This window comes from Mus caroli, unplaced genomic scaffold (assembly GCF_978045245.1).
Source record: "Mus caroli unplaced genomic scaffold, Mus_caroli_1 scaffold_18, whole genome shotgun sequence".
Classification (NCBI taxonomy): domain Eukaryota; kingdom Metazoa; phylum Chordata; class Mammalia; order Rodentia; family Muridae; genus Mus; species Mus caroli.
In genome coordinates, this window is record NW_028227273.1 from 82,066,429 (window position 1) to 82,079,393 (window position 12,965).

Below are 12,965 nucleotides of genomic sequence, written 5' to 3' on the forward strand. Positions count from 1 at the left end.
CTGTGACCAGGGCCAGGGTCTCCACACCTGTGAGAGGAAGCAAAGATCTAAGGAATCTGAAATTTGAGAGAGAAACTGCAGCTGCCAGTTTGTGGGTTGGAACATTGTTGGTAAGTTTTGTTTCAGCTTGGACTTTGGGAAAACACTAGGTTTCTGCTGTTGTAAATGGCAGGCTTTACAAGAAGAATAATATTGTGGTGGTCACATCACCAAGTCCTGGGTGCTTAGAGACTTGGGTTCCTTCAATCCCGTTTAGATGAAAGCCAGGTGCTCACTTTGGTAGTCTTTTGAGCGCCGTGAGTATTTTATTCTATGGGACTTAGAACATCAAATGTTGCTCCAACTATGTCTAGGGTTGGAAAGGAGTCATGCCCTTGGGTGCTGCAAGAAAGAAGTCTGAGTCTCCTGGGTTTTTCAGGTGTTAGGGTCTCTGCCCTTTCTACTCCATAAGGAGATAGAATATGATGTATTTTTGTTTGGTTATATTTTTAGACAAGGTCTCATATATCCCAGGCTGGCCTTGACCTTGCAATTAGCCAAGGATAACCCTGATCCTCTGCCACCATCTCCTGAATGCTGAGATTACTGGCACGTACCACTGTACCAGGTTTTCTGAGCTGCTGGGAACTGAACCTAGTCTTCCATGTACACCATGCAAGAGCTCTACCTTGCCTCTACCTCCCTTCCTCCCTCTCCTTCCTTCTTCTTCTTCTTCTTCTTCTTCTTCTTCTTCTTCTTCTTCTCCTCCTCCTTCTCCTTCTTCTTTTCTCCCTTTCTTTCTTTCTTTCTTTCTTCCTTCCTTCCTTCCTTCCTTCTTTTCTTTTCTTTCTTTCTTTCTTTCTTTCTCCTTTCTTCCTTTCTTTCTTCCTTCCTTTCTTTCTTCCTTCCTTTCTTTCTTTCTTTCTTCCTTTCTTTCTTCCTTTCTTCCTTTCTTTCTTTCTTTCTTTCTTTCTTTCTTTCTTTCTTTCTTTCTTTCTTTCTTTCTTTCTCCTTTCTTCCTTTCTTCCTTCCTTCCTTCCTTTCTTTCTTTCTTTCTTTCTTTCTTTCTTTCTTTCTTTCTTTCTTTCTTTCTTTCTTCACTTTTCAAGACAGGGTTTCTTTATGTAGCTCTCTGCCTCTGCCCCTGCCCCTGCCCCTGCCCCTGCCCCTGCCCCTGCCCCTGCCCCTGCCCCTGCCCCTGCCCCTGCCCCTGCCCCTGCCCCTGCCCCTGCCCCTGCCTCTGCCTCCAAAGTGCTGGAATTAAAGGCATGCACCACTACCACCTGGCCTGAATTCAGTCTTTAACCATCGACTACTGAGCTCTCAATGACTTACTGGGCGCTTGCTATATTGCCTTCAGGCTGGGTGCTTCTCTCAGAGGAGATGCTCAGGTGTGCCTAGCCACAGTTATGATAAATGAGCCTGTCTGATTTCTCAGCCTGGAACTTCTAGAAGCAAAGAGTTTGTGGGAATGCCAGCCAATGAGGCAAGATAGACCTTGAGTTACTGGCAAAGGCTGACAGAAACCGCTAACACAGGCACGCCTAGAACACAACACCTAAGTCATCACAGGCAACCCTCCTTTAAGGCAGTCAGCATTTGACAAAGAGGCACGGAAACATTTGCAGTTGGAGAGACCCCTCTGGAGAAGCACTGTCTGTAACAAGGACAGGAAGTACAGATTCTACAAACCCAAACTCTGGTGTCCTTGTTACTCAGGGCTGTCCTGGGAGCAGGGTGAGTCACAGGATGGTCCCCTAAAGTGGATGAAGCTCAGCAGAGGGCATGGACCCAGAGAGTAGGAAAGGGTTGAGGGAGAAGGGCAAGGTCAGGACAGAGAAGGAGCCTCTGCCTTGTGCTGAGAGAGAAAGCAGCAGCTGATCCAAGAGCCCACCAAGTAGAATGCACAAATCCACCCAGCACTTCTGCGAAATTCTCAGGAGAACTCAGGATGGCGTGACTGGTCGGAAGACATTCTTCCGATAACATCAATGTCCAAGTGAAAGTGACAAACTTGCGGGTTTCTCGGTGCTCTGGGTTAATGAGTGTCATTTAAAGATGCTGTTGTGCTTTGACTAGGACAGCATCAGACGTCCACGCTTTCCCCTGCTGCACTAAGTGCCTTGGGCTTCTTGAGTCCTGGCTTACCTGGAGACCTTCTATCTAATAATATCTTCTAAGCCAGTTCCAGAAAGAGGAAATGAGCAGAAAAAGAGACCTTAGCCAAAATAGATACAGCAGGCCCCTGCCATCAGCCTGGGTGCTTCTCCCAGGGGAGACGCTCAGGTGTGTCTTCATATATACTGACTATTTTAGGCACAGTTCTGATAAATAGGGCTGTCTGCTTTCTCAGCCTGGAACTTCTAGAAGCAAAGCGTCCGTGGGAATGCCAATCAATGAGACAAGATAGACCTTGAGTTACTGGCAAAGGCTGACAGAAACCGATAACACAGGCACGCCAACTCCATACACTCCCACGGCCACAGAGTCAGACTCACAGTCCTGAGGGCTTCAAGCTTCTTCATTTGCTGCAGAGAGGATGTTCACCTGTCCTCAGCAGAGACTATGAACAAAGGCCAAGGAAGGCAAGACAAAGCTAGAAGAAACTGCATTGGGTGTCATGTTCCAGCATGGTTTTCCCTCGTGGAGTTTCACAGTCAGTGTGTAAGATGCTCAGATAGGGTAACTGTCACTGACAGTGAGTCTTCAGGTCCCAGCAGTCATCTCTGCTGTTGCTGAATATAATACAGCAAGCTTCCAGTGAGTCCTTCAGAGCTCAGTAGTTGATGGTAAGAAACTGAATTCAGGCCAACAGGGGTGGTGGTGCATGCCTTTAATCTAAGCACCGGGGAAGCAGAGGCAGAGCGAGCTCCAGGACAGACAGAGCTACACAAACCCTGTCTTGAAAAGCCAAGAAAGAAAGGGAAGGACGGAAAGAATGAAAAGAAGGAGGGAGGCAGGGAGGCAGGGAAGGGAGAGGGAGAGATTGCATTCACAATCTAAGGAAGGGCTGGGCATAGGCACTGGGTTCTGTCCCCAGAACTGCACAAAACTGGATTTGCTAACAGGCACCTGTAATCCTACCTAGCGCTGCCGAGGTGGAGGCCAAAGCATCTGAAGAAGGGCGCCCTCATTCACACAGCCAGCTGGAGATCAGCCTAGGCCACAAGAGACCCTGTCTCAAAGGAAACAAAATGTAGCACTTTCCCGCAGAGGAATGAATCTGGCCAGCCACACAGGGACTCTTACTTGTTAAAATGTTTCTATTTGACAAGGCGTAAAAACCCTACAGGCGACAAGCCAAGAGGGAAAACCAAGAAGAAAGGCAGGTGAAAGAAGAGGTTTATATCTTAAAAACCAAGGAGAAATCTAGGGGTGGCATTCCAAGACGTTCATGGGTAGGACAGAATAGCCAGCCAGGACCAGGCAGACTCACCACAGCAAAGAGCTGCACTGCTAAAAACGGCTTCCCACAGCGCTGGGGTCAAGGGAACCTAGTATTTAGTGTGGGTTACCCCTGTGGCCTCTTCTGTATTTCCTTCCAGCTTGTTCCTTCCATGGGGCTCAGAAAGAGGCCTCACGTTTGCTCTGCTCCCCACACCTGACTCTGAGGCCCTAGGCCAGGAGCTCTGTCTTCAGGAGCTAGTAGGGCATTTGATAACTGCGACCTTGTGCTTAAGTGGGGCCTGCCACCTAGCCCAACAGGGCTAGAGGGAGTAAGGGTGGAAGAGCAGGCACGGGTGGTTCCTGCCTCTCTCTGGGCCTCCTAGCTCCACATGTACATTTTGGTACCATCACCATAGAAATGCATCCCATCACCATAGAAATGCATCCTGGGGGCACATCCAGGTAGCTAGCCCTCACTGGTGGAAAATTCTCAGCCCACAAGGTCTGTGATGTTTGGGAGCTGCCAGGGCAGCTGCTGTCACATTTTTGCCTTGGGATACTGAAGTGGAGGAGACCCATCTCTGTAAGTCAGTGTGGCCCTTTCCGGCAAGAAGAATGGAGTTGAAGGCCCTACATCCGGGCCAGTGGGCCCTGCAGTAAATCAGTGGGGTCCCAGGCCGTTTGCTCTGCTAACTTTCCTATGTGGTGAGCACGGGTGGTCTAGTACTGTTTCTAGCAGTGAGTGTCGGTGACTACAAACTTAGGCATTTCACCATTCTGATGCCAGCTCACTGTGTGACTGACAAGTCTCATCCAGGGACACCCAGGAAGTAAAGGTGTAAGACACCAAGCTGCTCTTAAGTGCCTAGACACTATCAGCGTAGTCCTCTGCGCTTATGCCTGGCCTGGCAGCTGTCCTTCTGGGTGTGGCTTATCAGTTTTGACATTTATTTATATGCTTCAATGAGAATCAAGCTGTATGCTTGACCCTACAGCCAGTGTAGTTTCATTTCAGGACCTCAATGTTTTCAAAGGCTACATGATCAAATCAAAATGTCCTATTCAATAAAGGTTGGTTTGATGGAAATCATACTTGGGAAACAGTGACCAGATAGGACCCACCAGAAGCAGGACATCAGCCACAAGCAAGGTGTTTCTCTTGGTTTTCAGAACAGCCCCACAGAAGGGAAGCTGTCAAAGGTATTCAGAAGAAAGGATGCCAAACTTCCTGCCTACACTGGTACCACAGCCCATCCCCTCCCCCACAGCCCAGCCCCTCCCCCACAGCTGGCCTCCAGCACTTTAATTTTCAGGTCTATTTACCTTCCCTCAGAACACAGTCCACAGGGCCTTCCTCTGCAGCTATTGAGTGGATGGCAGTTAGCAAGAGAAAGGGTACCCTCCACTTCTGGGTGTCAGGTGATATGCCCTTTCCCATCTGAAGGCACTGGCCCATGCTTTCCCATGGTGCAATGGGGGAACTGGATCATTCTTCACATACAGGACAGTTGCACTCACCTGTGGTCACCTTGTATGGAGTCTGACTTCCTGGTATCCCTCACTCCTCCCCTGAGTGTATCCTCACCTGTAGAGGAGCAGAGTGCCTGAATCCCAGCCCTCAGCACCAACATCTCTGTGAGGCCTCAGGGACCCCCTTTTCAGCTAGGTGTTACTACTGAACTTTACAGAGCCCAGGGAATCCCAGGAGAACCAGAGGGTGTTAGCCACTCTGAGGCCAGCTTCCAGAAAGAGAGCCTGAGGGGGCAGGTGGTCAGGTAGAGCTGAGCCATTCTTACTGGTTAACAGTTGAGTCCTATTGGATGAGAGATGGCCATCAGGGTAAGATAGTAAGTTCTTTAGCTGTCCCCGTGGACTCTATGTGTTCATTCTCCAAGGTCTCTTCAGCTCCTCCCCCCACTGTCTCTGCATCACCCTCCCCCACTATCTCTGCATTGCCCTCCCCATGGTCTCTTTGCCTTTGTCCCCTGCAGTCTCCTCTACAGTCTGTGTGCCCCAGTCCCCCATGGTCTCATAAGCTCTGCATCTCTGTTCCCGGTGTCTCTCTGTGTCTTTATTTTCTGGACAGTGTCTACATCCCCATCCTCTGCAGCTGTGACTGAAGCCAGAAGGGGGATTAGGAGACCTTATGAAAAGCGAGAGGCCTTGCAAAGCATGAGAGGTGGTGTTGCAGCATGACCCTGAAGAGTGACTGTGCTGTGCAAATCTTTTGTGTTCACTGCCGGCTAAGTCACTCTCCTGTTGGAGTCTTCGCTGCTGTAGGCATCTTTGGCGTTCATTCCCTCCCTGAAGTAGAGCCTCCTCCTGCACACTCAGACTGAGAGGTGATTCTCAGGCTGCTGGGCCTGGGCTGTTAGACACACAGTTGCTTTGCCTGAGAAACTCCAGTTCACAGATGTCCCTTTGGTCACTTTCCTCCTGCCTTCCCCAGTCTCCCGCACTGGGTTTTAAGAAGCCTGAACTTCTGAATAGCACTTTGGTTTCTCTCCCTTGCTTTGATTTGCCTTTGACCTCATGACACCTCTCTGGACCTTATACTTTCTCTCTCTCTCTCTCTCTCTCTCTCTCTCTCTCTCTCTCTCTCTCTCTCTTCCCTCTCTTCCTGTAGCCCCTCATGGGACTCAGTCATAACTTCAAAGCTGTGTCAAGTAAGATGTCAGGCTTACTTTGCCCATGCAGAGGCCGACGTAAGACACTACCAATGTCTTTGGGAGCCTAGTGTGTCAGGAATGCCCAAGACTCTGCTGGCCCACAGTCCTTGATTTCTTCCACCCGAAACCTTAGAAGACACTCAAGTCCTCTCCTGCCTAGTGACCTGTCAGCCCACCCAGCTGTCTCTGGACTTTGCTCCAAATGAAACTTTCACGTTGACGGCATCACGTTCAGACTGGAAAGTTGTAATATAAAGTGTACTGCTGCTGACAGAGGGGCTTACTTTCAGTGTACCATAGAGTAGCCCCACAGAGGGGCTGTGACATTTCACATTTGTGAGTGAAGCTTGGTATGGGGAATTCCCAGATAAAAACAAACGCACTCAGGGTAATGTACAGTGTGGATTTTTCCTTGAGATGTGGAAGAACTACTGAGCTAGAGAATACACAAGGCACCACTTGAGAGACCATGGCTCCGTATCATCTACAGAGGCCAGGGAACAGTGGCCATTTGAACGGAAGCCATCTGGTATGGACCAAGAGCCCTGGAAAGCTGGGTAAGGGTAGGGGAAGTAGGAGCTGTCGGGGTGGGGAGCAGTGTTCTGTGGTTCACTTTACCCTCTTGGGTGGAGAAGGGAGGTCAGAAAAGTCCCCGTTTTCAGAGAAAGATGTGGCTTCATAGTAGTTGTCCCACATTACGTTAGCCCAAAATGCAGGATTTCTGTTTGGTCCTTAACAAAGTTACATCTGTTTTATTGGTTTTTATTTCTTTCAGGTAAGTCTTTTTTTGGGGGTTTTTCTATAAGAGATTTACTTTCTAGCTGGGTGCAGTTTTAAAAAAAGTTCAACCAGGTGTAGGGTGCACACCTTTGATCCTAGCCCTCAGGAGGCAGAGGCAGGCAGATTTCTGCTCTCCACAAGGAATTCCAGGACAGTCAGGGTTACATAGTGAGATCCTGTCTCGTCTTCATGACAAATGAGGTCATGAAAAGAGTCTGGAGGACTTGGGGGGGGGGGGAGACAGACCAGGCACACATATCCCCAAAGTATCCTAGGAGCCTGGCTTCTTCCTTGTGCCACCAGTGAATTCCCTAGGGAGCACTCCTATCAGCTTCTACTCCAGAAGGGAGCAGATGCCCCAGAGATGCTGGAGCAGAGGGAAGAATGAGGCCAGGAGGGAGGGAGGGATGTGTGATAGTTCTAGCTGAAAGGATACGGGTACAGCACATGCTTCCCACAGGCAATAGGCTCAGGCCACTTGGAATACTACTCCCTGGCTCTGGCAGAGAACAGGGACAGCTGTGGTCACAAGATCTGCAGACCTCTCACCTCCCATGGAGAGCCAAGGGCAGGCAAGCAGAGCCAAGAAGTCTTCAATGGGAAGGCTTGTCAGTGTAGGTAATGAGCAGGACTCGGTGGACAAAGATGCCCATTGTGACAGCCAGTTCCTTGGAGAAACTGAGCAGGGCAGGTTCTAGTTTTCCTCTCGCATTCAAGGTCGGGGACAAGCTGAGTTCAGGGTTCTGTGGTGCAGAAAGGTGTAAAGTGAAGTGTATCCAGACTGAGCCAGTCGGGCCCTGGGTTGCGAGGCCACATGGTCAGCACCTCTAGGAAGTGAGAGTGGGGGGTCAGTCAGCCCTGCTCGCTGAAACTGACCGCTGTGTCTCCCCTGTGCTGTGTTTAGCATTTCCTGGGACTTGCTTCCTGGCCACCGAGGTGTGAACAACTTCACAGTTCTGTGAGTCTATGCTTCTCTCGTATTTAAACTACTGGAGACATGAAGAAAAAAATCTCTTTACCCTATGGAGCTGGAGAGATGGCTCAGTGGTTAAGAGCACTTGTTCTTGCAGAGGACCCCTGGGTTTTGGTCCCCGGTGCCCACATGGCAATTCACATCCGTCCATACCTTGACTTGCAGGGGGGTCTTCGGATGCCCTCTTCTAACCTCTAAGAACACCAGATGCACATGCGGTACATAGACATGTAGACAAGGAGAGCACTCACACACACAAAATAAGCTTTTTAAAAGGAGGGCTATGTGACTCAAAGGTGGCTGTATCCTGGGACCTCCCCTGTGGCACTGATGGCCTTGTAGCTCCCAGCCTGGAGTCTCCTCCCTTCAGCCATTGTCACTGTGCACATAACCTTGGAGAGGGCCCTTATGGATCTTGTAAATTTCAGGAGTCTCCTTGACTGTAAACTCTGTTTACTTTTTAAATCCAGGAGGGAGTGTCTTAATTCAGAGGAGCTAGCTACACAGCAAACACTTACATCTGAAAGTGAGTTTCCTAAGTGGATCCTCACCTCTTACTTCTCGGGATCTGGCTAAGGACAGGGCAGTCATGGGAACTCTCACCAGGCATTTACTGGATCCTTATTTTCAATCTCACTGCATGGAAATGGAAGCTAGCATCACTAAAGACTGTTTCTCCATCTCTGTCCTGTGCAAACCCCTCTCATTCTCTCCAGTGCTTGAGGTAGGGACCACTACTATGGGAGCTGGCTGCAGTTTGGGGCAGCATCTTGCTTGTGGCTGTAGGACTGCTGGGGCACAGCAGGGCACAAGACAGGCTCTAAAACCTACCTTCAGCCTCTCTGAACCCTGCAAATGCTGACACTGCCTCCAGGCATCTCCAGCATCCTCAGTCCCAGGAGACTTTGCTATGGACCCACCCAATACCTCATGTAGAAAACAGCACAAAGGTTCTCTTCCTTGAGAAACCACAAAACCAAATTCTTCTCTCCTCTTTTTTTGCACTGGTTTGACTCCAAGTCAGGTGATGGTGATGATGGTGGTGGTGATAATGATGGTGATGGTATTTAATAATTCCTTTTCAACTTACAGGCTGTACATGGTTAACCATTTGCATCCAGGCAGATAGGCGTTGCTTTTAAATAGGAAGTGGTGAGTTGGTGACTTTTTTCTGGCAATTCTACCATCTCACTACCCGTCTCTCAATGAGCACGGCTGGTTGCGTCTGTCAACAGAATAGTCCTCACATTCTTAGGACTGGAGCCTGGACAACCACTGAGGCAGGAGTACCTGGCCAGTCTACTTTGGAGCTCAGCATTTTCTGGGGTGAGCATGCATCCTTTCCCAATGTTTTTTGCAGACATGTCTTAGCTTCTCGGACATTCTCACCTATGGTAAGGACACTTTCCTATGGGACGTGGGCACACCAAGCTTCCACATAGTAGGTCCCTATGGTTATGTCACGTGGTTTTGTTTTGTTTTGTTTTTTGTTTTTCGAGACAGGGTTTCTCTGTGTAGCCCTGGCTGTCCTGGAACTCACTCTGTAGACCAGACTGGCCTCGAACTCAGAAATCTGCCTGCCTCTGCCTCCCGAGTGCTGGGATTAAAGGCGTGCGCCACCACGCCCGGCATGTCACGTAGTTTTAAGAGAGGAGCATGTTCTCCAGAAACTGGCTCTTTCTGTATGGCTTGCTGTGAAGTTTATTCTCACTGCCTCACATCAGAGCTTTGGAGATGCTGATTTCTTTAGGAAGTATCTGAGAGACATCAGTCTGTAGAGGAAGGGTGTGTGTGTGTGTGTGTGTGTGTGTGTGTGTGTGTGTGTTGCTAGGAATGGAATCTAGGGTACTGTGCATGCCAGATATGTACTCTGCCAGTGAGCTATATTCCTAGATGTATATTTACTTTACTTTGAGACAGGGTCTCACTAGGGTGTATAGCCTTATCTCAAATCCACATTGTGGCCCAGGCTATTCTCCTGCCTCACCCTCCCAAGGACCTGGGATCACAGCAAAGGCCCACCAGGCCCAGCTTATTGTTTTTGTCCTGCAGGGAGCAAAGCACAGACCTCAGGGATGTTAGAGGATGGCCCTACCCTAGCTGCATATTGTCCTAGCAATGTAATGTTTTCCTTAAGACCTGTTATTTAGTTTTTGTTCTGTGTATATGCGGGCATGGACATGAACGCATTAGTGTAATGTCCATAGAAGCCAAAGGCCTGGGGTCCCACAGGAGCTGGAACTGCAGGTCGTCAGGATCTGCCCAAGCTGTGCTGGGAATGGAGCTCTACTCCTCTGCAAGAGCAGTGCTTGCTCTTAGTAATGAAATCTCTCTAGAGCCCTACAAATACAATTCTTTGTTTAACTCAATACACAGAGAGATTTGAAACCAAGCCCTAGGACACAGAGGCGGTAGGAGCTTTACGAAGCGCACAGCTGTGCATGGACATTGTGGAGACCAGCATTTCATAAAGGAAATATTAGCTGTGCATCTAGCACCAACCTGTTCTCCCAGAATTCAGGAGATAAAGGCAAAGGATTGTGGGTCCAACTCCACCCTGTGTTAAACGTTGCTTCAAAAGACAAGGCAAACAAATATACAGTATAAAAGTAGGTTGCCAGACAAGACAGCAAATCACTGGAAAATACCTTCTGGGTTCCTCCCGACCAGCTAGAAAGCGGAAGCAAGTAGTGGAGAGTTTCAGCCGCACTGAGGTGGACAGAGCAGAGCAGAGAAGCCAGCATGCCTGTGATTCCAGTGAACTTTAACACACACACCAAACACCCAGCGTTGTGGTAAGAAAGCTTATGATGGAAGGAAGGTCTTGTAGGAACTGAATGGCAAAGTGACCCAGGTGGTGGGTGACAGGGTGACGGGGGTGGGGGTGGGGGTGGGGGTTAAACAGTTAATAGTCTCAGATGGGCTGTAACCTATCTGCTGGGACACTACCATGCTGCCTGTCTGAAGGAAGTCTGTAAGGTTGCAGCAGCAACAGATGGAAAACACTGATCTCCACACCCCACATATGCCTGGAACTTGAATTACAGCCTGCACTCAGCTGAACACACATGCACACACACACACACACACACACACACCTTGGCTATGTATACTCCTCTGCACACTTCTGCATAGGTACTCATTTATACATACCTAGGGCAGTATATAACATACATGCATATACGTGCTTATGTACACATATGCACACACATGCACCTATCCATACACACCATTAGAAATGCTCATGTATAGACAACACATACAGGTCTGTAGACACATGCATGTAGATTTGTGCATGCATACACAAGTATCCATGCCTACATACCTATACATGTGAACATCAATGCATCTACATATATGCACATATACACGTAAACAGACATGTGCACACATATAGATCTGGGCACATGCATAAACATACTCCCTCCATACCCCTCTTTCTATCCTTCCCTCTTCTTCCTCCTCTTTCTGGGCTGCCAGATGGTCTCTGTCCCATCTCAAAGCCAGCCATAACCATTCTCCCAGCCACATCCATTCTCTGGTACCATCTGAGGCTCTAATTGCCCTGAGAGTGGGATGCATGGCACCTTTAGAAACAGTTTCTTGGCACAGAATCCATAATGAAAACGACTCTAGGGAACCATATTACAGCACATTAGAGATTAGTTTTAGACTGTGCAGAAAGTATTACTAGTATTGAATTTCCCCTTGAGTAGCGAGGGGAAATTTTTCTATGAGATTAAGAGAGTTGCCTCTGAAGTGTTAGAACCTGGAAGCAGAAGCAGGGTTGGTCCAGACCGTAAGCATGAACTCCACTTTGGCACCCTGATACTGCTCCTTTCATTGGAGTGTGGAAGAGGTGGGCCTATGTGGTTTCAAACCTTAAATGTGAAAGCCATGAGCTAACTTAATCATTTGGGTACTGGGATGAGAGAGAGAAGGCAGAGAGAAGAAAGAGGGAGGGGAAAGAGAGAGCAGAGATGAGAGAAGGTGAACAGAGAGAGAGAGAGAGAAAGAGAGACAGAGAGAGACAGAGAGAGGAGAAGGTGCCTCTGAAGGAGCTGAAAAGCCATGCGAATCTGTGCTGTCCCCAAGAGCTGGTTTCTGATTCTAGAGTCAATCCATAAGAATCTGGTTAAGGCTATGGCTGGGCTTACATATCAACAAAAACAACAGAAAGCACACATATACATGGAAGCTGAACAATGCTCTACTCAATGATAACTTGGTCAAGGAAGATTAAAGGCTTTTTAGAATTTAATGAAAATGATGACACATCATACCAAAACTTATGGGATACAACAACAGCAGTGGTAAGAGGAAAACTCATAGTTCTAAGTGCCTTCAAAAAGAAATAAAAGAGAGCATACACTAGTAGCTTCACAGCACACCTGAAAGTTCTAGAACAAAAAGAAGCAAATTCACTCAAGAGGAGTAGAAGGCAGGAAATAATCAACTCAGGGCTGAAATCAACAAAATAGAAACAAAAAAACTATATAAAGAATCAACAAAACCAGGAGCTGGTTCTTTGAGAAAATCAACAAGATAGATAAATCCTTAGCCAGACTAACCAGAGGGCATAGAGACAGTATCCAAATAATAAAATAATTATTTTGTTTGTTGAATATTAGTTGAAAATATTAAAATCATGTTCTACAAACATCATGGAGATATTATTGATAATTTTTCTCACTGTGCTTGAAATTAGCACTTTTTAATGTTTAACTTCAAAGAGTTTATTTTTATTTTGAAAATTTTAAAACATACTTACTGATAAAATAATTTCTCCTAGAAACACTGATAATCTTTTTAAGTAAACTGATTGTTAGACAGTGTACACAGATATATAATGCATTTTAAATCTTCTCTCACTATATCAGGTGGTATCATATAAGGACTTTTGAATATATTTCCTAATGATTCACTTTTATATTATATACTCCTTTATTCATGCTTAACTCCCAAAGAATATTTTCTATGTTTTGAAACATTTATATTCAACATTAGATATAGGATTCTCAGTTGTGGATAGTGTTAAATATTCATTAATGATACCATTAGGGTATGAAAGGATATGAATATAAAAGTTGAAAAAAATTTATATGTATTATTTGATTCTCAAAATACTCAATATTATTAATATGTTTGATGTATAAAATGCATTTAAATAATAAAAA

The 12,965-nt window shown here is 47.2% G+C and overlaps 1 protein-coding gene across 2 annotated transcripts in view; it reads left to right on the plus strand.

Annotated features, from left to right (window-relative positions):
* Ccr6 (C-C motif chemokine receptor 6) overlaps nucleotides 1-12,965 on the plus strand; it is a 23,003-nt gene continuing 10,038 nt past the window's right edge. Inside the window, exon 1 of one of the 2 annotated variants that reach the window (XM_085832745.1) lies at nucleotides 1-110. Coding sequence is in view for 1 of the 2 variants with exons in the window: in XM_021149766.2 (XP_021005425.1) it covers nucleotides 8,994-9,114 (121 nt within the window). In the remaining variant the exon portion in view is untranslated. Of the gene's footprint in view, nucleotides 111-8,993; nucleotides 9,115-12,965 lie in introns of those variants that run through there. The other variant, XM_021149766.2, reaches the window with a different exon arrangement.